The sequence below is a fragment of the Teleopsis dalmanni genome, chromosome 1, assembly GCF_002237135.1.
Source record: "Teleopsis dalmanni isolate 2A chromosome 1, ASM223713v2, whole genome shotgun sequence".
NCBI lineage: Eukaryota > Metazoa > Arthropoda > Insecta > Diptera > Diopsidae > Teleopsis > Teleopsis dalmanni.
In genome coordinates this window covers 32,398,668-32,423,926 of record NC_051846.1, presented here as the reverse complement: position 1 = coordinate 32,423,926, position 25,259 = coordinate 32,398,668, and the positions used below count along the sequence as shown (strand labels likewise).

At 28.7% G+C, this 25,259-nt stretch overlaps 1 protein-coding gene across 4 annotated transcripts; it reads left to right on the top strand.

Moving 5' to 3' along the window:
- The first annotated feature begins 1,205 nt into the window (after positions 1 to 1,205).
- LOC119672198 lies at positions 1,206 to 24,846 on the top strand. 4 transcript variants are annotated; one of them, XM_038083193.1, is made up of 14 exons: positions 1,206 to 1,294; positions 2,482 to 2,563; positions 16,600 to 16,762; positions 16,823 to 16,888; positions 17,046 to 17,090; positions 17,159 to 17,215; positions 18,362 to 18,433; positions 18,529 to 18,576; positions 20,061 to 20,108; positions 20,269 to 20,316; positions 22,724 to 22,803; positions 22,878 to 23,073; positions 23,298 to 23,442; positions 23,545 to 24,846. In XM_038083193.1, the coding sequence occupies exons 3-13, from the start codon at positions 16,646 to 16,648 to the stop codon at positions 23,364 to 23,366; spliced, it is 846 nt and encodes a 281-aa protein (XP_037939121.1). In that variant the 5' UTR covers positions 1,206 to 1,294; positions 2,482 to 2,563; positions 16,600 to 16,645; the 3' UTR covers positions 23,367 to 23,442; positions 23,545 to 24,846. The 4 variants fall into 4 exon arrangements, with proteins under 4 accessions (XP_037939121.1, XP_037939120.1, XP_037939123.1 ...); XM_038083192.1 differs by having other exon boundaries at positions 23,540 to 24,846; XM_038083194.1 differs by lacking the exons at positions 1,206 to 1,294; positions 2,482 to 2,563 and adding an exon at positions 10,570 to 10,644 and having other exon boundaries at positions 23,540 to 24,846.
- Positions 24,847 to 25,259: the final 413 nt, after the last annotated feature.

Sequence of the window (25,259 nt, the reverse complement as noted above, 5' to 3'; positions counted from 1 at the left end):
ATTTGAGGTGCGAACTCTCAACACCAACAAATACACACAACAAACAAAAGTATCTCAATGTATGTTTTTTGATGGCATTTTGACGTGAAGGCCTTATTCCTCTGTTCTTTTTTTTTTTGTGCGGACTTCAAGCCGCAATTGGAATTCGCACATTTTTGTTTGGAAAAATTTTTATGCATGTCAAGCATTGAGGATTATGAACTCTTCGAAGTGCTCAACGAAATTGCAGTCAATTTGGATGCTGAAGCACAATCCACAGCATCGAGAGGAGACACGTTTAAGTGGCAGCAGGCGAAGGCAGTGTGAGGCCATGCACTGCATTGAATGACTATTCAGGAAAATTGTCAGTTCCAAGTTGGGTGATTATGGGATTAGTTGCAGTTTTTCCTTTAAAGTTATATATCGCAAAAGGCTTTAGTGTTATATGAGAGGAAAATTAAAGAGGAACTTAGTTTTCTTTGATGAATCTATTGAAATTATAAAACAAATTACATATGTTATTAGATTTTCAGTGTCCAGTATAATTAAATAAATATAAGACATTAGCTTAAATCAATATAATCAATTAATTAAATATCGAAAAGCAACAATTTTTAAAATTAATTCATGATATTAAACCCATTCAACTGTATAAAGAGGTTATCTAACCAATACGTTGATTATATGCTTCGTGTTCATTTTGGACCATGTCTATCTTTAGTTCTGATAGAACTATCTTTTCATCTGTCCAAGTTTTTTTAACTATATACATTTATTTTTGTTTCATTGTCAGTTTGGCTATTTCAAGTGGAATACTACAATCTGAAAAATTAACGCCAGATATCAAAGTGTCTACCTTTAGAAGTTCATCTACTCTGCAGTTACTCTAAATGTTCCTAAGTACAGGTACCCATATTAGTTGGACATAGACACGCTCAACCAACTTGTTAATAAAAATCCGTCTTTTTCAACAATATTTAATAAAACAAATAACTATTTATGCTACTTTTTGATTAAACCTTTTAAATACTCGTCATCAAACTATTGTTCTATAGGTTCCATAGCTATGGGTTCCATACTTTTTAAATCTACATGCATGACTACAAATCAATGAGATCTTAGCAACATTTGATTTAACTAGTTTCAACTTTTTTTTTTATTAGATTATATTCAAAATTTAAAAGTTAGAAAAAATTTATCTGTCAGATAAATATGTTGAATTGTTTTTTTGTTTCTGAATTATTGTTCAAAATCTAATAAATGCATTTACAATAATTGGACATTATTTGGAAATAAAGTCAACGGCTATTCAGTGGTAAGTAATGTTATATATGTTATTTATTAAACTAGTGATAGTAGTGAGAAAGTTTTAAAAGTTTTTAAAGAGAGGTACTTTTGGACTGACTATACATCTGTTTCGAATATTGCCAAATATGTGGCGTCAGTAGTCTCAGAAGATATATGTTGTTTTAATTATCCGTATAAAATTAGTGCACTCTGTCAGGTATTGAATCCTTTTTATGGTTCTATGGACCCAAGAGTCTTTTAACTGTGGACCCGTGAGCTAGCAGACAAAGCTAACTTACACTTTATATGCGTTATTTAAATTTATAGTTTTATTAATTTTTTTTTTTTTTGTTGATAAACAAACACATTAACCACAGCTAAACAAATTATCTGAATCCTTACAAATGATTGGTTTTTCAAATTTCAAAACTATTGTTAGCGGAAGATGGTTCTGTATATTTTCTTCAGATCACTTGCGATCAGGTTTACGAGGGGGAGATGGAAAGGACATTTGTTCAAACTTCCTAATCAAATAACTAAATTCTAATTGAGAATTTTTGGTATATTTATTATCAAAAACTATTGACGATGGATATATCGCGATATCAGAAATAATTGTATGTTAAACCCAAATATTTAAATCACTTAAACATTTTTTTGGATTTGAAAATTTTCTAACTAGTTAGACCCTTTTCTATTGGATATGGATTTTTTATTATACGACATGAAAATCTTATATTTATATAGTTTTTGATATAATGTCCATAAAGTTGTCTTTGATTTGCACGTGATTTGAAAGATCATGATGTTCCAAGAAATCAACTTAGGCCCATTGTACTACAGTATAAAATCTCAGAGGTTTAAAAACTTACTTGTACCTACCGCAAAGCTTAAAATGCTTCTTAAGGAGAGGTCTGGGACCTGTATAGATTTTCAATAAAACGTAAATAAAACCCAATAAAAAATCATATATAGTATTTTAATAACATTCAACAGAACTCAAATTGCTTAAGACTTTGTGTAATGATGATATAGACACCTTATAAAGCTACACATATTACCTCAGCCTAATTTGAAATTTCTAGTTCATCTAGATTTTACTTTATACAATTGAATATATAAAATTAAAAAAAAAATTTTCTGTCAGACATATGTGAGGATTTGTTGAGGATATTTAAAAATTTATTTTTTTTTTAAACAAAAATTCTTTTCCAGTCTTGAAATAACTTCTTAAATTTTAAGACGTGAACTTACATTGATTGGACATAAATCAGACTTGGTCAACGGCTGTTCAGAGGTAAATAATTATAAATGTATTATTTATTTATTTTTATTTTTTTGAAATTACAGTTTATAAATAGTTAACGTGCTATTTAATATGAGTTATCACTGTATTTCAATAAATATCTTCCATAATGCGCCCATATAACATCGCTTATAGTAGTAATATTCACATCCTTATAGATATTGCCTTGATATATGGAAGTACACAGATAATTTTTTGCGGAACTTTATTTCGCATATTTTTATTATGATATATATTAAGCTCCAAAGCTTGAATCCATGGTATGTTTAAGTCGTTATGGGTCGTTTATTTTTGACGTCTCGGGGTGCACCGGTAATTTTATATTCCATTTCTTGCATTATACCGATATTTCACATATATGGTGAGCTCTATAGCTTGTTTCCATAAATCAATATTAGTTTGATTCATAAATTTTAAAAGTTCCTCCATTGTTCTGAAGGCTAAGTTTCAATTTTCAATTCAAAACCCAATAAAATTGTTGACATGAGGTATTTTTTTTGCTCTCAAAGTTTAAATGGATTATTTCTTTATTTATTTGAGAATCTTTAAAGAAATATTTGATTCATTTTTTGTTTTTTTGGTTAGAACGCCAATAATAAATGTTGAAATTGATAAGGTTCAGTTTTTGACTGGATGGAAAGCAAGCAATCCTACCTACCCCTCTATTGAATTATGGCAGTATCTGATTGTCAAGTGTAGTTGTCAATGTTCGTTTAATGGAATTAAAGCTTCAACATGAATATTTGGATCGCCAATAAAATACTTCTAATATATCTATAAAATTATATATATATATTTGCTGCATAGTTTTGATTTCAATGTTATGGCGTTGATCAGATGTCCGGTTGGTCTCTTTATATGATGACCATAATATTTTTAGAGAAAAATATACTAGTCCAATAAAGGAGTCATCGTTAATTAAAACACCTACTTTGACACAAAAAGATAAATCTTTCTACAAGAGAGATATTGGAATGTTCACTTCTCTAGCAATTTTTATAAAAGAAGTCGAATTTGGTTAGGTGTGTTCTTTTCTGGCTTAACCTTCTAACTTTTTAGCTGTTGAGTTAAGAGTGATAGTTGCCTATCGTGGTTAAACAACTACAAATTTTGCACTGTATTCTAGAGATCTTTTGTTCCCCCTTTATAGATTTCGCACATTTCTGCATATCAAATTTCTTCGATATTTATTCTTCTTTTTTATTTATTGAACTTCATTTATTGAGTTTTATTTATTCATTCGATATAAGACGATTAAAAACGTTCTTACGCTTAAGCAACAATACATGGCAAATTCCAAGTCTGTTAATTTAAGTGTCAACTCTTTCCTTTTGGACCCCTTAGTTAAAATTGAGGATTGAGTTTATTGTTTATTTTGATTAAAGAACACATCATGTGCAAATGTTATTTGACACGTTTTGATCGATTTTTCTCATTTTTCTTGTTTCCCTTAACTTCTATTGGAGCTTCTATTGGACCTCAACAAAACATCTCCATATCGTACGGTTGTGAATTAACTGCTTGATTTCGCCCAAACAACTCTCGAGTACTTTAATTTCTTTTTCTTACATTCCAGGAACCATTTCGGGTACTTTTCTTAAAATCAAAAGCTCTGTAAAGATTGTGAGATTGTGTTGTGGGGGTTTCTGCTATACTGTCGTTGTTATCTGATGAATTCAACCTTCCCAGAACTGTAGGGCTTGTTGCATTTATGGGAGGATTTGGCATTAGCCTGTTACCTCCTGGGATAGATATGTCCACGTTGATTCATCATTAGTATTAAAAATGTTGGTGGGTTTCTTACGATGCTATTAGCATAAAGTAGGAGCTTAGTGAGGCCACGCACCCCTTTTTCGACTAAGCGTGAAAGCAGTATCCTTACTGGAAGTTTGATCCATTAATGTTAATTATAATTTTTTGCTATTTAATAAACTTATTGAATTTAATGCTAATTCTATGTGAATATCTTAAATAATTTAAAATTTGAGTGTTGAAATTTATCTAAAATTTAATTCGATTTACATATTTTTTCATTCGTTGACACAAAACGTTGACAAAACAGTATTTTGCACCCCTCGGAAAAGTTTTCAACAAAATTCTTTGCATATTTTGCATAAATATTTTTAAATATTTTCATATTTTCATAAAATATTTTGTGTTTATTTAGTGCATATGTGGGTGGCGTGTATCTGTGCGTCTGAATCCAGTATTTGCAAATGTTTTGCATATGTTCACACAACTCAGCAAATAAAAATATTTTCTATCTGAAAACCTCTTCCCAGGAGCTTCTGTCATAAAAATGGAGTAAAAAAAATATATAATAAAATGGAGTAAAAATAGATATCAACAATTTTTGTTTGTTGTTCAGCACATATGAGAACAAAATTTCATTTCAAATATAAAAAAAAAAATAAAAGAAAAACAAAGTTAAAAGAGTAAAAGTTTAATAATAGAAAAAAAATAAATGAAATAAAATTATGAATTTTAAAAACTTGAGTTTTCCAGTTCGCATAAATTTGTTAAGTTCTTGTATTTTTGATACAAGATTTTTTTTTTTTTGGGAATTCCAAAAGTTTGCCTCAACGTTTGTTTGCCATTGTGCGCAATGTTTCCGAATTTAATTTGCATAAAATGCAAATGACTCTGAGCTGCCATTTGCGTTTCATCCTTTGCGGTATCATATTTATTAAAAGGATTATTAGTGCTTCACAGCCATATCCTGTTAGCTACTGTTAATGCGGCTGAGGCTGCTGATGCTGATGCTGCTGATTCCAGCGCGCAACTCCAGTTCAGCTTTGGTATTTTTGTGGAGGTTTCCTCCTGCAACTCTTAAAAATGCAAATGAACTTCGTTGCCGCCTTTTATTACATTTGTTTTTTATGAATTCTAAATTGTATTAAAATGGTTGGTACAAAAAAGTGAAGTCGAAATACATTAAAAAACACTGGTTGCGAATGTGTCATGTTACTTTAATCCAAAGCCTCTGGATGTGTGATGAAGTCTTAAGCAGAAAGCTAAAATGCTGTTATTTATATGACTATGATATGAAACAAAAATTAGAAGAACAAATCTATAGAAAGAATAGACATCGAACAGATCAGTTTGTACCACGATACACTCAGAAATATAATCTGATCGATTTGACCAAATTTTAACTAATTCTCAGGTCAAAATATTCTTACTTAACGTATCAAATTGGTTCAACCACACCACATGTTGGTTTTCATATCTTTACCAAATGAACTCAAATTTATCTAACAAAATGATCAGGACAATTTTACTATTATATGGTTAAAGCATATTTTTCTTAGTCTACTCATAAGTATAAAGCTTGTTTGCATAAAACGAAGTCAACCTCTATAAATTTTAAAACTAAAATCTATCATATCTACCGATCTATATATTTGACAACCAAAGGCCATATTGAAATACTGCCAGTACCTTGAAAGGAACCTGGATATTGATATAAAAAAAATCTTATTAAAAATTAAACAAGCAAACCTTAAATGGCTTACAAGTAGAAACTTATTTCTGCCAACTCATTGCAAATGGGTAATAAATAATCAATTTCTGTGACCCGTCTAAAAGTATGGTACGCAGCTTTAGGGCTGAACAAAGGAAACGAATTTAGAAGCTATTCAGACGTTCCAAAGAAAAGTCCTACGATATATAGAAAATGACTTTTGATACATAAGAAATAGCGACCTTCAAAGTACCAACTATTATCACTGAAATAAGGAAACTGACTGAATATCAATCAGGAGAGACTTCGCCAGAACATACTATAATTGAAGAATATTGTCCACTCTTAGTGTAGCCTAGGCCAGAAATAGCAGCCCTCATAGTAATATAATTATATATTACATTACTTTGAGACTATTTGGTGCCCTTCTGATAGTAGGGCTTGCAATACAACATATTTGTTTTGTTAATATTTTGCACCTTTATGAAAGTTGCAAACGAAAGTTTGATAAAAGTGTGCTATATCGAGAAGCATATCCTTATGTAGAGAGCATTTGGGTCCTTTTTTACGAGTGACAAAGGAGTACCATAAACATATGTTAATATATATATATATAATATATATGTCATTGTACAATTTGGTGTCCTTTCCAAAGTTATGCTTAAGGCATGGTATACTATGTATGTTGCCCTCAGCTACACCACTAACCACCTGCTACAGCATCTATGGTCTATTGCAGTATATCAAATTTATTATTTCTTTCTTACAACACAATTGCCACTTAATTTCAAAGTTCAATAATAATGAAGACCACTTAACATCCACTTGTGTTGTTAAGGCAGTTGGTACAACTACCATATCAACCCTATCCCTTTTGTCCTTTACTCAGTTTAACAACAGAAAGCAAATAGAGATCTTCGATGAGATTGAATAAGAAACGCGATAGTTCAACCGCAGCAATGCCATGTAAAGTATCTATAAAAATTATGAAAATCAACGCAATCTTTTGTTAATGTAATTATGGTTGATATATGGTAGTATCTGGTGTATCTGTGATTATTATGATTACAAGTTGTTTCCTTTGCTCGTTTCATTGTTATGTTTTTATTACTGAAATTAGTGATTTTACGGAGTTCAAATTACAAAACAGAAAATAGAGTGAAATGTGGGTTGCTGTAATCAAATATCGAAAAAATATTGGTTTCTCTACTTTGTAGTTGATGTGCCTTGGTAGTCTTGTGTGTTTGGGTTTATGGTTTATTTGTGCTTATGTGGTAACAATATAATCAATTGAAATGTTTTGGCAAATATGTCAAAATAAATTATAGACACACTCAAACACTTATACTGTGTGAATTTATTTTAGGAACGCTTTCGCCCAATGCGTCCAACCGCAGAAACCAAATTTTAATTTGTACCTTGCAAACAGCAGAAACTGCAGCCGGAATAGCATTTTTAATGTCTCTGTGGCAGAATGGTGTTTACAACTGTAACCACACCACCACACATGTTATTTAGAAATTTATTTTATTTACTTGAAAAATAAAAATAAATATATATTTCTCACTTTTTTGTGAAAGTAGTGGAAGTGGTACGATATTTGATGCTATTGTACCAGAGCTTACTGATAGAATACTCAAAGCCCTCATAATACTCATAATAAGTTGGGCAAGAATTGCAACATATTTCGAAGAGGGGTGCTTAGAGTCAATGGCATAAGTTGTGCCAGCATTGACTTGTGTAAGTCTTTTTAATCTGATTATTATTACATGAAGGCTTTGTGTTGCTGTGCGGCGTAATGCCGTACCCTGAATGGACAAAAGACGTGCAACAAAAATCAAATAAAAATATTAACAAAAATAAAAACCAAAAGTATTAAGAGTCCCGAGGGGGTGTTTTGCAATAGTCGCCCACCGAAAAAAGAGTGAAATTTTTAACGCTTGTTTGATTGCATAATTAAATTATACGCCTTTTATGCGGTCCTCGGGGATGGCAATCAAGTGCCCCGGAATCTGCTACGAGGCGAATTGCCTTTTGAAATTTCATGTACATAAGCACAGAATGTAGTTTCGAGAGTTCATTGTTTGGTTGTACTCCTTTGTGGATATTCTTTCTTGTTTTTTTTTTTTTTGCAACTATTATTTAAATAATTTTTTATTTAAATATTGTTTAAGTCTTTGAATTGTACCGTACCGCCTGTATATTTGAGCTTTGCTATTGCTATTATGAAGAATTTCATATATTAAAGAATTTTTTTCAAAAATTTAATGAATAATTTGAAAAAATTTTTCACATGCCCTTTACGGTTTCTGGACAAAAGCTCTACGGTCAACATTAAATACTCTTACATACTTTTTTTTGTACAATATCTTTGCTTCAAGCATTAAAATTAACAGTGCCAAAAGGTCAACATAAATCAACAAAAATACAAAACACCATTTTTAACATTGAAATATCGAAAAAAGATACTTCTAATATCTTATCCCCATAAAGTTGGAAAAAAAAATTATGATAAACTACAAACAAAACTCAGCTGTTGTTGTTGTAGCCATAGCATTGCCTCATTTATTTGATCGCTCAATCAAAATGATAAATGAAAATTAATATTTCTTAATAATGTTTACAAAGTGAGAATTACACGCGATATGCTGCGGCATATCGACACACTCCCCACCTGTTTCATTTTTCATAACTCAATCAACTCGCAAAATATGAAGTGTGTTCTCAGACAAACAAATAAACAAATAAACAAAGATATAAAGATATAAAGATATATATGGAAACAAACAAATAAAACCAAGTTAAACATTCACCAAAAGGGAACACGATATGTGATCATTTCGATTCCATAAACCCATATTTGTTAACGTGGCTAAGGAGCACAGCACTTACCGCAAACTAAACCGCTAAGATAATATTTTACATATCTGCTTATCTCAATTACACGCACGAGACTCTATCTTGCGATATCTGGGGATAGAAATGACTTTTCAACTATGAGCCAACATTTTCGTGTATTTACCTCAGCTTAAGCTTAAGATTGCCTTAAATCAGTTAATTCCAAACGTACAAGTTGACCACAAATTTTAATGTTGAAAATTTTCTGTTTTTATATCGTTTCGTGTCCGTCATGAAAAATACGTTTTGATAAGAAAAATTGCAGCCATCAATCAACGCATTAAGTGGCGAACGCGCATTAAAATTATCAAAACAAAAACGAGAAAAAAAATTCTGGCCCATGTGGTTCAGCTCAGCCGCCACATTTCCAAGTACAAACATCTCTGACTTTGCTGGCACTTCAGCGTGTCTGTACTGTGAGCTCTGTTCACAAGTATCAACATCCATCAAAATTTAACCAACAAACCCGTCGATACGTTGCGTCGTTGGTATATGCGGTTTTCATGCACCGAATTCTCTTCATAAATGTTGAAGTGCATGTATGTGTGTATGAGTATGTATGGATGTAGATGAATATGAAAAAAATTACGAACCATAGCTAGCTGCTGCTATTTGGAAGATTAATTGACTTCTGGCCACACGCACCTTTCTGAAGTCAACTTTTATGCACCGAAAGTGTTTTAGAGGCGGAAAACTATTTGAACATTTGTGTTACTTTATCTTGACTCTAAAAAGGTGTTTTAATATTATTAAGCAATATTTTGGGTTAATATACGTTATAAAATATACTATTAAATATTAAGAATGATCAATGTTTAAAGCATTCAATGTAGTGAACTTTTTCATTGATAAGGTCTAGGAACTAATATTTTTTTTGAATTATAATCTCAACTTGTTTTGAAACAAGGATGTTACAAAGTATTGTATATGTATATTAATCTGAATTTGTCTATTTGTGTGTCCAAACCTACAGTTATCTGTTAACTAGAGCTTTGTTACTGTCATGGTTCCATAACTACATACGTGGTTATCGACCCATGTCCACGCTCTATTACCTAATGACAATACCCGGACACGGTTAAGGTAAGTCACCGGAGAAACGCCAAAACAAAAAGGTATATACTTAGCCATATAGACTATAATCTAACTGATGACAAACTTTCCCCCATCTGCAAACTGATAAAAATAAAAACAAAAATTGTACAACACCCGGTTGTAAAATACAACTCCTCCACATCAATTAAAATAGTAAATGAATACAGTTCATCTACCCGCATAAATTTGGGGTTCAAACACAGCCAACACGATACTCTCATTAAAAAGGCCAGTCAGGATAGCCAAAGCTGACTCCCATGATATCAGACTTACACCTTCGGTTGAGTACCGCAACTAAAACTAATTCACTACCATTTATACTCCAAATAGTAGCGTATTGCCTCGGAAATATACTAACCCTTATCCTGAAGGGGGGATACAAAGTACAGAACAATTTATTTTATTTTACGTGAAAGCAAAATTCTTTTCTATGCAACACTGGTTAAATATTTAAATCGTAGTAACATTAAAAAAAATTACATTTATCAAATTGTAAGGTTAATAATTTTATAAATTTTTATTTAAACTTAAATAAAATTTAACAAAAACTCAGTGCGGTGCGGTTACAATTTTCAAGTCAGCAAAATAATTGGGTCAAATTCATTGTTATATACAGGTACAATTCAAAAATCTCTATATACATTTATAAAATATTGATATATTAATGGGATATTATTATATTTTTAATATCTTTAAATACTTTTCTCACAGTTTCGGGGAAAAAAGAGTTCTTTAAACCATTTTTTTGTTTTTTTGAGAATTCATTGAGATAAATCAGTCTTGTACAATTTCCAATGCAGTCCATTCTGTTGAAAATAAATTCTAGACAATTCTAGACTTTTGTTAAATTGTTTGAGCTTTTTCAAATTAATTAATCATATGCACAAATCAGCAGAAATATTCTCTATTCCACATCCATTGACTATTCCAAAAACCGAGACATTTCAACATCTCTACCGAGAGATTTCAAGTAGAATCATTAGAAGGGTACCTTGCTCTATATTCGTATGAAGAGAAGAAACACTATACAGGGAGATTTTATAATAAAATTAATTGAAGGAGGAGGACATTAGGAGTACATTATACAAAATCATATTCTTAATTCGGTAAAAAATTTTATGATAACAAAGTTAAAGCATTAGGCTAGGTGACGTATCCTTTAACCAATTTTATTTAATATATATGCCCAGTACATAATCAAATGTAGTTTTAAAACTTGGATTAAAGGTGTGATAGTTTGCTGATAAGGAATTTTTGATTGATTTATAATAGACGGACGACACATACATATTAGAATCTACCGTTAGAAAGCTTACATTATAGTGGGAAAATTATCAACAATCAGTCTAAACTGACATTCAAAAGTCAAGATTATCCACAATGGTAGATGAAATCAATACTAAGGCTTTCTTAGAACAAATGTAGACAATTATCAATCTCAAAAACTAAAAAACATATTTAGAGATAGAATGAATACTAAAACCTAGAGATGTTCATCATCGACACAAAATCTTTATGTTTGCATGACTAAATATAAGACGAAAATTATCTCCAAAGTAAAATTTTGTAGTTTCCCATTTTTTTATTTATATTGGGTACATGTATGGGACTTAAAACGAAAACTATATTACAGTATTATATTATATAGAGAAATTTGTCAGCCTTTCAAAGTTGATTTGATATCAGTCTGAGTGAAGAATGCTTTAAAGGTGTATATGTGACTTACCTCGTCTACGTGTTGTAACGATGACAACCTTGAAATAACTGGTTGAAGATGGGAAGGTAAAACGATATAGAATATCAGGAAGATCGCCTTATCGATAGATAAATCAATTGAAACTTCTGCTTTTGTAAGCTTTGCTTAAAAAACGATAAGAGAAGCGTACGGCCTAAGAGAAAATATAATTGAACAAGATCTGATTGGATCTATAATCTGATATTATACATTATACATTATACTAAAGTACTAATTCTCATAATATATTTGTCCAATTTTGATCATTTTTTATTCACTTGTAGATAAGTTTTAGTGCACTGCTTAAGAAAAACAACATTTAATACGTTTTATTGAAATTCGTCATTTGAGGGTATTTTGAATTTAAGCGTGGTCAAAAAAACACTGACAGCACTGAATAGTTTGGTCACAAAAATAAAGAGATAATTTCGCAAAACATCAAGAAATCTAAAAGCAATTTGGTTTCGGATACCCATAAATTAAAGGATACGGGTTTCAACCCATATGTTGACATCAAGATAAAGGACAAGTAAACTTGAAAGAATATTAATAATATTCTATCATTCCATTACTAGACTCAGAGCACAAATCGACATTAATTTGTAGTATTGTACTTCAGTACACTATCTATATCCATTTACTATATGTAATACTATCAACGATAGTTAGAACCAAAGTTTTCGTAAAAGTCCTATGATGATTCCTATAATCTTTTGATGATGATTATAATAATTTTAGTGTGATAAAAAGATAAATATAATTAATTAATTCCTAGTTGTCAGTTTAGTTGGCTAATAATCGCTAACTCTGAGCTTTATGGGCATTTGACAATACTCGAAAAATGACGTTAAAGTACAACTTGTAAATCACGATCTATAACTTCGCCAGTTTATTGGCCTCAACTAGGAGAGTAATTCATTTTATGAACTCATACGCAACAATCTCATCAACTGGTAAATTATTTGATAAATCAGAAAAGTGAATTTGGGGTGATATAAAATGAATCAAATGTAAATGAAGTAAAGACTTTACACTCTTTGCTTTCATCACCGATATCATGGTGCGTGTGTCCTTAAGCTGTGGTATACAAAATTTAGATATTGATATGGTATTGAGAATACATATGATACAGACAATATGAAGGATCACGTGTTTCTGTCTAAGGAATAAAGCTTCAGTATTCCTTAAGTTCGCAAAAATGCCCGATTTGAAAATGCAGGGTTGAACTTCATCTGGGATGGTTAGAAATGAATAGATCAATGCATGACCTTATATCCAGCCAAATTAACCTATCCTGAGGAAAGTTAAATAGTAGTTACTTCTAAGAGAAGTGACTACTTACTGTAGAAGAGTTTACTTTAACTATACATCTACTACTACTACTATCCGCTTCCTACATTTGTTTTATCTTTTCATATACCCATATTTTTTTTTTTTGTCATTATTAGATTTATAAGTCAATATATCTGCTAAACAAAGACTTTAAGTAAATTAACAATTCCATGAAAGTGTTATGCTGTTCACGGTTCAGTTGGTGCACATCCTCCTAATCGTGACACGTGCTGGAAATCTATAATTACAGGGTTTGCATAAACCAACGATAACAAAAAGGCATACACACAAACCAACCCAAAAGGTCGTCACATACTTCTGTGTTAGTAAGCAAGTTCCTTAAAACAAATTTTTTTTATCTGCAACAAAAAGTATCTTATTCTGCGAATTTGTAGCTACTAATTTTGGGTGAATAAAAATAGCATAAAGGAATAAAAGAATAAGAGAATAAAAAAGTTGAGTGTGAACAAGCGTGTGCGAATGTGGTTTTTTGTATGGGAAATCTTTTTATTTTTGTTGGATTTGGGTTTCAAAAGGAAGTTCCAGAGCAAAATCAATTATATTTATTTCTGTTGTAACTTTGAATTGTTTAGAGTTTTTTCTAACAGGATTTAAAGAATTTTATTATATTTTTTTTTAAATCACTTATAAAGTTTATCTCCAACATCAGTCAAACATAGATAATTCGGTTAATAAAACATTTTAAACACATGTAGAGACAGGCACACCCTGCTTTAGGAATAGATAGAGATAGAGTACTAAAAGTAGCAAGGGACTAATATTTCCTTTGTGGAATTTAATTAGATTAACTTTTTGGTTTAATAATATTAAAAGTATATCGCAGTAACATGGAATGAAACTTATTTTAATTTTATTTTTAAGAGTTGAATAAAATTTTGATATAAGCAAAATTGAATTGAATTCGCATATTATACAGGTATATTTTGAATATCAATACATGTATTCTTATAAAATAAATATATATTTAGGTGGTACTATAATACATACCTTTTTTTAAAAAAATTATGAAAATCAAGAAAATCTTATTCAATTTTAGAAACAGGTACAATAGGTAGGATAGGATAGGAGGTACAATATCTTCACTAAGACTTATTGCGAATTCATTAAGTAAACTCAGTTTTATATAACATATAAATCCCTACTGTTAATGTCATTCTATTAAATTTTTATTATCTTTACCTATTTAAAAAAATTTATAGAATCAAGAAAGGCTTAAAAGTCCAGCTTAGTCATAGAAAAAACTATCACTAAGATTCATTAGGAATCAATTAGAAAATATTAGTTCTATATAAAAAGGAGAATTTTTCCACTAAAATTTATTAAGTTATTAAGTGCTATACATCTTTTAAGGCCAAATTAGGTTATAAATCAAACTGATGGTTTTTCCGTGAGTCAATTTATTGTTTATATGCAAATTTTTATATAAGTTTTTAATTAATTTTTTGATTTCTTTCAACCGTATAATCATATGAAAATCAGAGAAAAGATTTAAACATATGATCATTTTATTTTTGTGTCCAAACATAGTTATCTACTAATTGAAGGTTTATCACCGATATGGCCATATAACCATTTTTATGGTCACAACCCCATGCCCGCAGTATATTGCCAAGTGACAATATCCAGTATTATATTGTACAGTAAAGGCCAGTCACCAGATGATTACTTTATATTCGTGTTCAAACGTTCAGTTATCTACTTACTGAAGAAGTCAACCACTGAAATAGGTTATTTTAGAAAAACTTCCGAACAGCAAATATATTAAAAAAGAAAGTTTCCAACTGAGACAGTTTTATGTTAATGGTCTTTTCTTTTGTAAGTATACCACAAAAGAACAACCGCTTATTCATTTCCGAAATGTTAAATTTTATATGTTTTCCATATTTATTTATTTTATATTGTTCTTCTGCGATAAGCTTTGAAAAAAAAAAGGCTATTGATGTTTTAATTAATTTGATCTGAAATATATATATACATATATATATTTTCAAGATAACATTGATATTCTTTTTGTCAATCTATTCTAGAGTATATATATATATATATAATATATATATATATATATATTCAAAAACCATATAGTCAATCACTGTGAAAATTTGGGAAATTATTAGGTTTATCCCCTGGAAGATTTTTGCAAATTTTTATTAAAAGCAGAGTAGGGGTTCTATGTTCATTTAATTAGTAATATTTTAGTAAAAGACTATTATGTAATATAATTTCCAACACCATTAAAAACAATCTAGCAATCCTAGATAAATACAACTCTGCGGTGAAGTCTAACTTCACGTAGTAAAAGGGTGTGAGTGATAATATGAGTTTAAGACTATTAAGTAAGTCTTGTTATATATATTTTTTAAATTAAATATTAAATAATTTAATTTTTAATTTAAAGTTAATTTAAATAGAACAACGACTATAGTGAAAATATACTGCATAAACATTCAAGGATATATATCAAAGGGTTGTAATATTTATTGCTCTTTATATTTATAGTTATATTTTAACTGGAACTTCAATAATGATTATCGTTCGGATTTGTGATTCGTAAAAATTAGATGACATTATATTGACAAATCATATTGAAGCAATGACCCTGCATTAAACTCATATCATATCAGAATTAAAACATATACCTACCTATACATTTTTCAGATCCTGCAGTTGGAATCCTTTTACTTAAAATTTAATATATTTTGAGTAGATTTTTGAAAACCTTTAATTTGAGTCTTAACAACTGTAAGTTAAAGAATTTTTAGGATTCAATTATCATTTTAGCATAGGTTTTTGATGATTTTATGGTTTTATGAGTATATATATAAAAAGTAGTCCGTACCCCACTTAGACAACTTTTATAATATCTTTTTATTAGTTACTAGAATAAAAATTCCTATTAAAATCTAGAATTTGAAGAGAAGTCTTCATAATTTAAAATGGCTGAAGAATTGGTAGTGTTGCCTAATGGTTTGTAAATTTGATTTCTCTCATTTACAGTATTTGTACCTGCTTTGCATATTTACCACACGTTCATAGATTTACTGAGATACGAGTACCTTTGTATCTCCGTATAGATATATGCAAATATTAGCACATACCCGCGTATTTGGCATTCTCGTGCGAATTTTCCAGCAAAAATTTCTGTTGCATTTCGCCTATTTAACGTTTTCGGAACGCACGAACTACAATGAGTTTAAACGCGTTTAATTTATGCTAATTTCCTTACAAAAATATATTTAACAAAATGAAAGGATAACAAATTTTGCAGAGGTAAATGTAAATGTAAAAATTTTTAAATTAATGCAGTAAGTTTTAGCGAAAAAGGACCTTTGAAATTCAATTCACTTTTTCAAAGAAAAAATTTTTAAATTTAAAATTAAATTATGCCATCGTAGTATTTAAATATTTTTATATCATAAAACATAATATAATATAATTAATATAAATTTAATTTAAATTTAATTTAAAAAATATTTTTTCTGTTAGAAATTGTTGTGTGTAATTGTACAAAATTAATTGTAACCATTATAAAATGGGGAAAAAGTTGCATAAGGAGATTGTTACAGATGATGAAGATGAAGACATCTCTTCCGATGATAATTCATTTGTTGTTAAAAAAATTAACAGAAAAAAATACAGAAAGCATCAGGTAATCATCATTATGCATAGCAAAAAACTCAATAATATTCATATGTGTAATAAATTTCAGGAAAATAAATTAAAACCTCAACGTAAAAATAAAAAAAGGAAACGTTGTTCTGACTGCCAGGCGCTGGTAAGTAGAAAAATTAAAAAAAAAAACAAATATTTGTATCGAAAAAAAATCTATAAACAATAAATTTTATTAATAATATATTTTAGTATTTAATTCAATAAGTAAACAGCACAAAAAAAAATATTTAATAATATTTAAAATTAATATTTTTTATAAGTGTCAGACTGAAGGTTCAAAACTTTTTCACGAGAAAGGGTCTCAAGTAAGTAAATTATGTTTAGAACTCAAATTATACTACAAATATTATATATATTATTATATAAATCTTAGATTGAGGAACCTAAGGGTACTGCAGGACTACCTAAACACGATCAACGTCCTTTTCCAGTAAGTGGAAAATAATATTTACCCTCTAGTACTCTCTTTAGGTATAGAGAGCACTATTTACATACTTATACACATACTAACAAATTATATATTGAAAGATATTTCAGCAATCTTTTCCTTTTTTATATTCACATTTGATAAGTAAATACATTATAATAATTGATTCCCAAATAGTAACGTAGTATGCGTAATGGTGAGTTGGTTAAAGCAGTATTCAATTCATTAATCCATTTCGCCACATTACCGTATGCAATTGGTTTTATGATTGTTTATATAAACAACTTTATTCGATCTCGACCATGAGGTTTAGAAATTTCTGAAATTCTTTAATGTTTTTTTACATTACCTCTTCCAAAATCATTGGAGAACTGTTTACGTTAGGTAATTGTTCTTTGCTTGTACCATAGAGCAGAAGCTGAAGATATAAGAAGCAGTTTTCTCTTTTGCTGGCCCTGCTTTTTTACTATAAGAGTAATGTCGGTTTCGATTGTTAAATCTTGATTCAACCTAGATTTATTCCTGATCTGTCACACTTTGTGTCCCAGTTGAACGCTTTAAGAATAATCTAACTTTTTTTAGTAGTGTTATTAGGCATTTATATTTTTCATAAATACATATGTCGAATTAAATAACACTATCTGTAAAGTCATATAAAAGAGCTGTGAATTTAAGAGTAATTCTGATGACAAATCTCCAGTTTGGTCTGAGGAGCTAGAAGTTTGAAATAAATAAGAGAAATAAATATAAAATTATTCTCAAGTGTTATACATTTCACTCGAAATTTACTAAACAAAAATAAAGATTGCTCTATAAGTGAATCTCAATTGAATAAGTTACCCCAGATTTACCAATCGATAATGACTTACATATGGTATTGTAAATTATTATTTAGGTCATTTATTTCCAATATCACCTGAATACTGTTATAACTGCGGTTAGTTTAGAGTTTCTTCTAAATTTCTAATTTTTCATAGATTTTTAAATACATTTAATAGTGTTATTACCCGTTCTGTAGGAACTTCTTCCATTGCAGATATATATAGGATACATGTAGGATATATATCTTATATCCTATATTACAATGAATATATATATATCTATATAAATATATGTTAACATAGCATATAATAATATATAAATTTTTAGATCATTATACCACAGGGCCTTAACAAAAAATGCAGAAGTCAAAAAATTAATGCAGCTGCACGTCGAGCTTTGGTAAGAACGAGAAAATTTAACAAATTAAAAATAATTAAAAAATACTACTTCTATTCCTTAATATTATAAATAAATTATGATTTTTTATTTTTCAGATTAGCAGACCAAATCAGCAATTAAGAAGTTGTACCTGTTTACCGATGGTAAGAATCAAATACTTATAATTTCATAATACGAGTAAAAAAGAATCTTAACTAAAATCCTCAACCTCATTTACTGAAGCAATTAAGTTAGATATTAAATATGATACCAAAATCAGATAAAGTCAATTTATAATAAATTAATAACAATAATAAATTTATGGGTATCATGTGTGGGGTCAGTATATATACAAGTATTTTCCTAAAATTCTTATCGAATAATAATACATGAAAAACAATATGCAACTTTTAAACAAAGTTAATATTATTATTTACTCTTGCAAATCATGATCGCTGGCGTCTGATAACGAAACACCGGAATAAAAATAAAATATAATTATATATAAATAATGTTTATTCATTAAATAAAAAATAAAAATTTTTTAATAAAAATTAAATAAAAAATAAAAATTTTTTAATAAAAATTAAATTTTAAATAAAAATTAATTTTCCATTTTAAATTTAATTAAATAAATTCAAAATACTAATTAATATACTTTTAAATAATTTTATTTAATCAAAAAATATATTAATTTTTACAAATTTATTTGTTTATATATTAATTATATTATATTAATTATATATTAATATATATTATATATATATATATATATTATATATATATATATATATTAATATATATTAATATTATATATTAATTATATATATTAATTTTTAATTAATTTATATATTAGATTATACTAAGTTAAATAAATAAATAAATAAATGGGTCACTGTCTCCTTCAACACATTTCTTAGCATTTCCAATATAGAAGTCAGAAAAAGTGCTTGAATTATCAATGTATTCGTCTAATTATTTAACACCTAATTCTCTCTTCAGAACCACTAGGTTTGTGGAATCGAAAATGGTTTCTGAGTAATTAAGGATCTACGACATATCCTCATTTTATCTTCCTACACAATCAAATCTATCTTCTAAACGTTAACATAACAATGAAAGTAAATTCTCGGTAGACTTGGTATTTAATTACATAAATATTTGGACATTCACTCTACAATACCTAGGGGATATATGTATATAGTCAATAGCCCTTTCATAATCAGAAGCACAGCATTAAAGATTATTTTTGAATAAAAAAAAGATTGAAAAACCAATTATAATTATTACTCGGGATTACAATTTTTCTATCAGAAACTATATTGCAAGGGTCTTACGATAACTTTTTGTATTTTTTTTTAAATTCCAAAAGTTTTTAATGAGTTACTCTTCAATAAATTTCAAAAGAAACTATTTTCTTATTTGAATATTGAATTAACTATATTTTATTTTTTTCGAAAATTGACTTTCAAAAAACTGTAAATTTCGAGTTTTTTCAAATACCCATAATTAGTGAGTATATATAATATATTCATAATTATTTATATTATTCACATAAGTAATTTTTTAAGCTGAAAAATTATTTTTATAGCTTTTTATAAAGATATAGAAAATAGAACTAAGATGTATATATGCGTTCAATTTTCAGATTATAATTCCAGACATTTCTCACCGGACTCAAGCTGCCCGGGCAATGGTAAGAAAGAAAACTTTAACATATAATTCTTATATACAATATAATTTATTCATAATATTTCTCTAATATATATTAATAAAAATATATAAAATATTTTGTGTTTAAGATAAAATATATAATTCAATAACCATATAAATTATATATATGTACATAATTGTAGATATGGGAAATGAAGCAGGAAGAGCGACAAAAAAGGTGTCGAGATTTGGTAAGAATAAAAAATATTCTCAAATAAATTTAATCATTATTTTAAGATATCAAACAGTGAAAGATTAGTTGAATTGACGGTTTTGCGTCCGTACTTTATTGCTTGTCCCCAAGTTATATTTTTCATACAAAATATTTTCTTTCAAATGGAAAGTTATAACCAGACAAAATTACTGGTTCCATCAATATTCGCTTTCGCTTTATGTCTTTCTTTATAGATATATAAAATACATTTCTACGATTGTCTTATGTTGAGGTTTTTTAAAATTAGTACAACTGTGCACTTTTACTGTTTGATAGCTGGGGGTTTTCAACAGAATCCCTCCCTCACAAGCTCCTCACATTATTCGATAACTGATATAAGATCTGCAAACCACCCCGTACGACTAGTGACTATTTTGAGATTAGATAGTGCTATGTAGGTAGGCCAGCCTATCAGTTTTCGTGTATAACTTCAGGGCTCTGTTCCTGATGTATTTTGTTGTCTGGGTCTATTTTGAGGTCTGGGTTTATTTTGGCATTTTGAAAAGTCTTCGAAGACACAAAATGTAAATTTTTTTTATAAAAATATATGAAAACAAAAATTCAACTTTAGAAAAATAATAAATATTTCTTGTGAAAGTATTTGATATCTATTTGTTTTATTAAAGTAGATATGTACTTATTTGTAATAATTTATGCAGCTGTTTAGTTGATAAATTTTGAAAGTTTGCTATTCGAATGCATAATGTGTATGTATGTAGTTATTATATCCATCAATATTTATGGGAGTGTATTAGATAAAAAAGCATTTATTTGCATTTTCGAGAGTATAATGTTCACATTCTACTCCGATGGGCTCAATAATGTGAGGCAAAGGGTCTTACATATTTGAGTATATAATTAAGTCCCTTCCATTGCATCATATTTTATGGTGAATTACAGTGTAGGGATTTTGATTATTTACGATTCCTTTTTTTCCAACCCATTCTGATGAGTCTGGTTGGTTACCAGACGAAACGCGTCAATGGTAACCATTAACTTCAGGTTACTTTGTTGGTTCATACCAACACGTAGGATATCCTAATACCATGACTGAATTTGGATGAATAATTAGAGATGGACATGGACACAGGGTTACTTAACATGTCTTTAATATTTAATAATTTAATTGTATATATCTTTAACATTTTCATATATATAAATTTTACATAATATTGTACGCAATTTGCATACATTCCATATTTGGATTTATATAGAAATTGAAATATAAGGAAAGGGATTTTTTAAACGCGGAAAATGGTGATAAGTCTGTCCAAGTAAGATTGTGGTAAAATAATTTTATAAATATTGAGTGTTTTTTGCAGAGTGTTTTTGCATGAAAAAAATCCTGAATAATTAAAAGTTAATGACTAAATTTATGTATTCTCAACAAAAATAATGTAAAAAACAATGTAAAAAACAATTTTAAAAATGATAATAAAACAAACTTAAAAACCCATCAAAAGTTAACTGCTGATAGATTAAGTATTTACAAAACGCAAGTCGATTGCAACCAGGTAACAGTGAAATACTGTTACCTGAAGACGTTTGTCTAAGCTCGTCATGATGAGAAGGACTCGGGTGGATTCCTGGGTCAATCTCGTGAAGTCATGAGAAGTTTAAATGAATGTAAAGGTGACAATGCAAGCACCTAAAACAAGAAAAGAATTACTAGAAACGATAAGCATTTAAGATATACAAGGCGGTGCGTTCGAAGATGGTGTACCTTTTTGAGCCGATTTATTAGTCTAAAAATGGTAAAAAAATGATATTGAAGAAAAATTGTCCATTTTTTATATTAACCGAGATACAGGTTATCATAACAAAATGCTACTTGAAAAATACACGCAGTCTTAAAACTCTCAATATCTGAAAAATGGATTCTTCAAATAGTTTTAATTGCACAATAACTTTTAGTCCATGATATATTCTTTAATAGATCCATACAAATGTGTTTAGTACAAAGACACTATTAGTTCTCAAATTATGAATAGGTCAGATTTTTAAAAAATTTTAAAAAATTTTAATGGACAACCCCATTTAACTCAAAATTTTTACAAAATTTTTGTTGTTTTCAACTATAGTCCACGCTCACACAAATTAAAACCATTTTCGAGGATTTCATATATCATGTTAATATGTTTATCGTAATAAAAGTTAACAAAATAGTAAAATAGTGAAAATTACCCTCTTTTTTACAAAAATTCCTTAGCTTATTCATTAATTGCAGAAACGCTCGGGAACTTAGTCGAATTTATTTCATAAAACTATGTTAGTAAATTCTTGAAAAGAAGCCCTACAGCGTTTATTTTTGATAACATTATTTAAATTATATATTTTTAAATATCGTTTCATATACTACATTATGAACAATCAACATATTTCAGATTGAGAAGAGGAGACAACTTCAAGAAAAGCAAAAACGAACCTGCCGTAAAAAAGCTAAAAAGCGTGGTAAGAAGCCAAGGTATTCGATTCATTTTATACTTATAATAAATAAATTATTATTATTTTTTTGTAACCAATTACATAAATGATCAGATATCAGAGGCGCAAAGCAGCAAGGGCAGTAAGAAAAAAATATAGAACAGTCAAATCAAGTACTATTATCTTACGAAGAAACTCTCCTGCAAGTACTTGTAAGGGAAAAAAAATACGTCCGCGAATTTACTATACATACCCGAGGTCTAGAAAAATGTTTTACAAGTGCAAATGTGGAAATAGAAGGTCTTTAACGGTAAATATGAAAATTTTAACTTCACTAAGCTACACGCTTCTGGCTTTCACATTACATTACAGAATTATTTATTGGTTTAATTATTATAAAGACTTTATAATAAATACTAATAGAGGAAACACTTTTGCTCTTGCAAATTAATTTTGTTAGAGAGTTCATTATATCCTATTAGCTTCAATACACAAACTGTATATATTTTATAACATGTTATTTCTTTTTTACAGATAAATAAATTTATGAATATACCGGAAAGCGATACTGGATCAGTTTGTAACTGCTCCAGCCAATCATAACTCCCCTTTTGTAAGATATAGGCAATCTAAGAATGCACTTTCCTTAAAGTACCAACAAAACTACACACCACCGAAGGTAAATAATATAATAATACTCGTAAATAAATATAAAATAAACAATAAATCAATAGTAATAAAAAATAATTTGAACTAATTAAATAATTTTATCTTAGTATAGATAAAAATAAAGGAAGTGCTTCTTGCAGTCTACAGACTGGTAGAAGGTTGTTTCACTCTCAAACCCCTATACTGACTTTACCTCAAAACAGAAATATTGTGTCATCAACTTGAAGCCGAAATAAATCATAATATTGCAATTCATATTCGATAAATCTAATATGACATTCTTACTTGAAGAAACTGGTGATGTCTGCTGACTAATAGAACACTGTGCAATTCTCAGCCACTTATATGCACTATATCTTTGATGTGTCTACCTCATTTTCATAATTATTATAGCATCATCTTTATAGCATCATCTTCCATTCTCAGGAATGGAATCGAGGAAGAAAAAAAATGGGAAGATATTCAAAGAAAAAAAAAAATATTCGATGAAGAAGCTATATAAATGTATATAAGCTATATAACACATGCTTCTATTTTGATATGTAATTGCAATTCATATTAGATAAATCTAATATGACTTCTTTACTTCTAGAAAGTACTTGCAGTCTACTAACTGATCGAAAACTGTGAAACTCTCAGCGACTTTTATGCACTATTTCTTTAATGTGTCTACTTCATGTTCATAATTATTACAACATCATCTTTAATACACCAGGAATGGGGTAGACGAAGAAAAAAATTGGGAGATAACCGAAGCAGAAGCTATATAAATGTATATAAGCTATATAAGACATGTTTCTATTTTGATATGTAATTGCAATTCATATTAGATAAATCTAATATGACTTCTTTACTTCAAGAGAGTACTTCTTGCAGTATACTGACTGATAGAAAGGTGTGCAATTCTCAACGACTTATATGCAATATTTATTTGATGTGTCTAACTCACCTTCAGAATTATTGTGGCATTAAATTTAATACCGAAATCGAACACAAAGAAAAGAAATGCTGAGGTATCGAAAGAAGAAGCTATGATGAAGAATGAACAGTTCCGGTACAAATATTCTAGACCTACTTAACATTGCAATTCATATTAGATAAATCTGATATGACTTTCTCACCTGACTTTCCCCCTATTATAATCTGGATTAATGTCTTTGGTATCTATTATTGTTCCCGAAAAAGCAAAAATTTAATTGTAGCTAATGATTCTATACAAATTCTATACAAATCCTTGGAGCTAATTAATTTGGTTATAAATTCTTATATGTATATTTAGGAGAAGTATGATGTAGTATGACTTTGATAAAAATATGTGCGATTGAGTTCTTGAATTAAAAAAAGATTATATTTAAATTGAAAGTGATAAAATTTCGCCCAACTAAATAAATTTTAAGTGATAATAAAAGTATGTCGCCCAACTAAAAACATGTTTTGTTAATTTGGAACTATATACCTTAGTTCCAATCATGTATACCATGATTACAGATACGTGAATAAATAATTGTCAGGTTGTTTTTAATATATTTCTTTACATAATAACTTCGAATATGGAATTTTATTCATGTGAAATTGATCTGATATAAGCAGTTGCAGGTATATACCGGATATTATATATAATGTTATCAAGAGGGATATTTTAATTTAATAATTTATAAATAATAACTCATAATATTATTTATAACATTATGGTTATATATTTATAATTACATATAATTATATAATAACTTCTTTCCGTTAAACTTTTAATTTTCAAACTGCTGATATGTAAAATATCAGACCTACATCGCATCAAAAGATGGAAAGAAGGATTCAAATCACTACTCA

Coding starts and splice junctions, on each gene's coding strand:
- LOC119672198 (XM_038083193.1), top strand. CDS start 16,646: ATGGGGAAAAAGTTGCATAAGGAGATTGTTACAGATGATGAAGATGAA. Junction 16,889..17,045: donor GTTCTGACTGCCAGGCGCTG/GTAAGTAGAAAA, acceptor ATTTTTTATAAG/TGTCAGACTGAAGGTTCAAA. Junction 17,091..17,158: donor TTCACGAGAAAGGGTCTCAA/GTAAGTAAATTA, acceptor TATAAATCTTAG/ATTGAGGAACCTAAGGGTAC.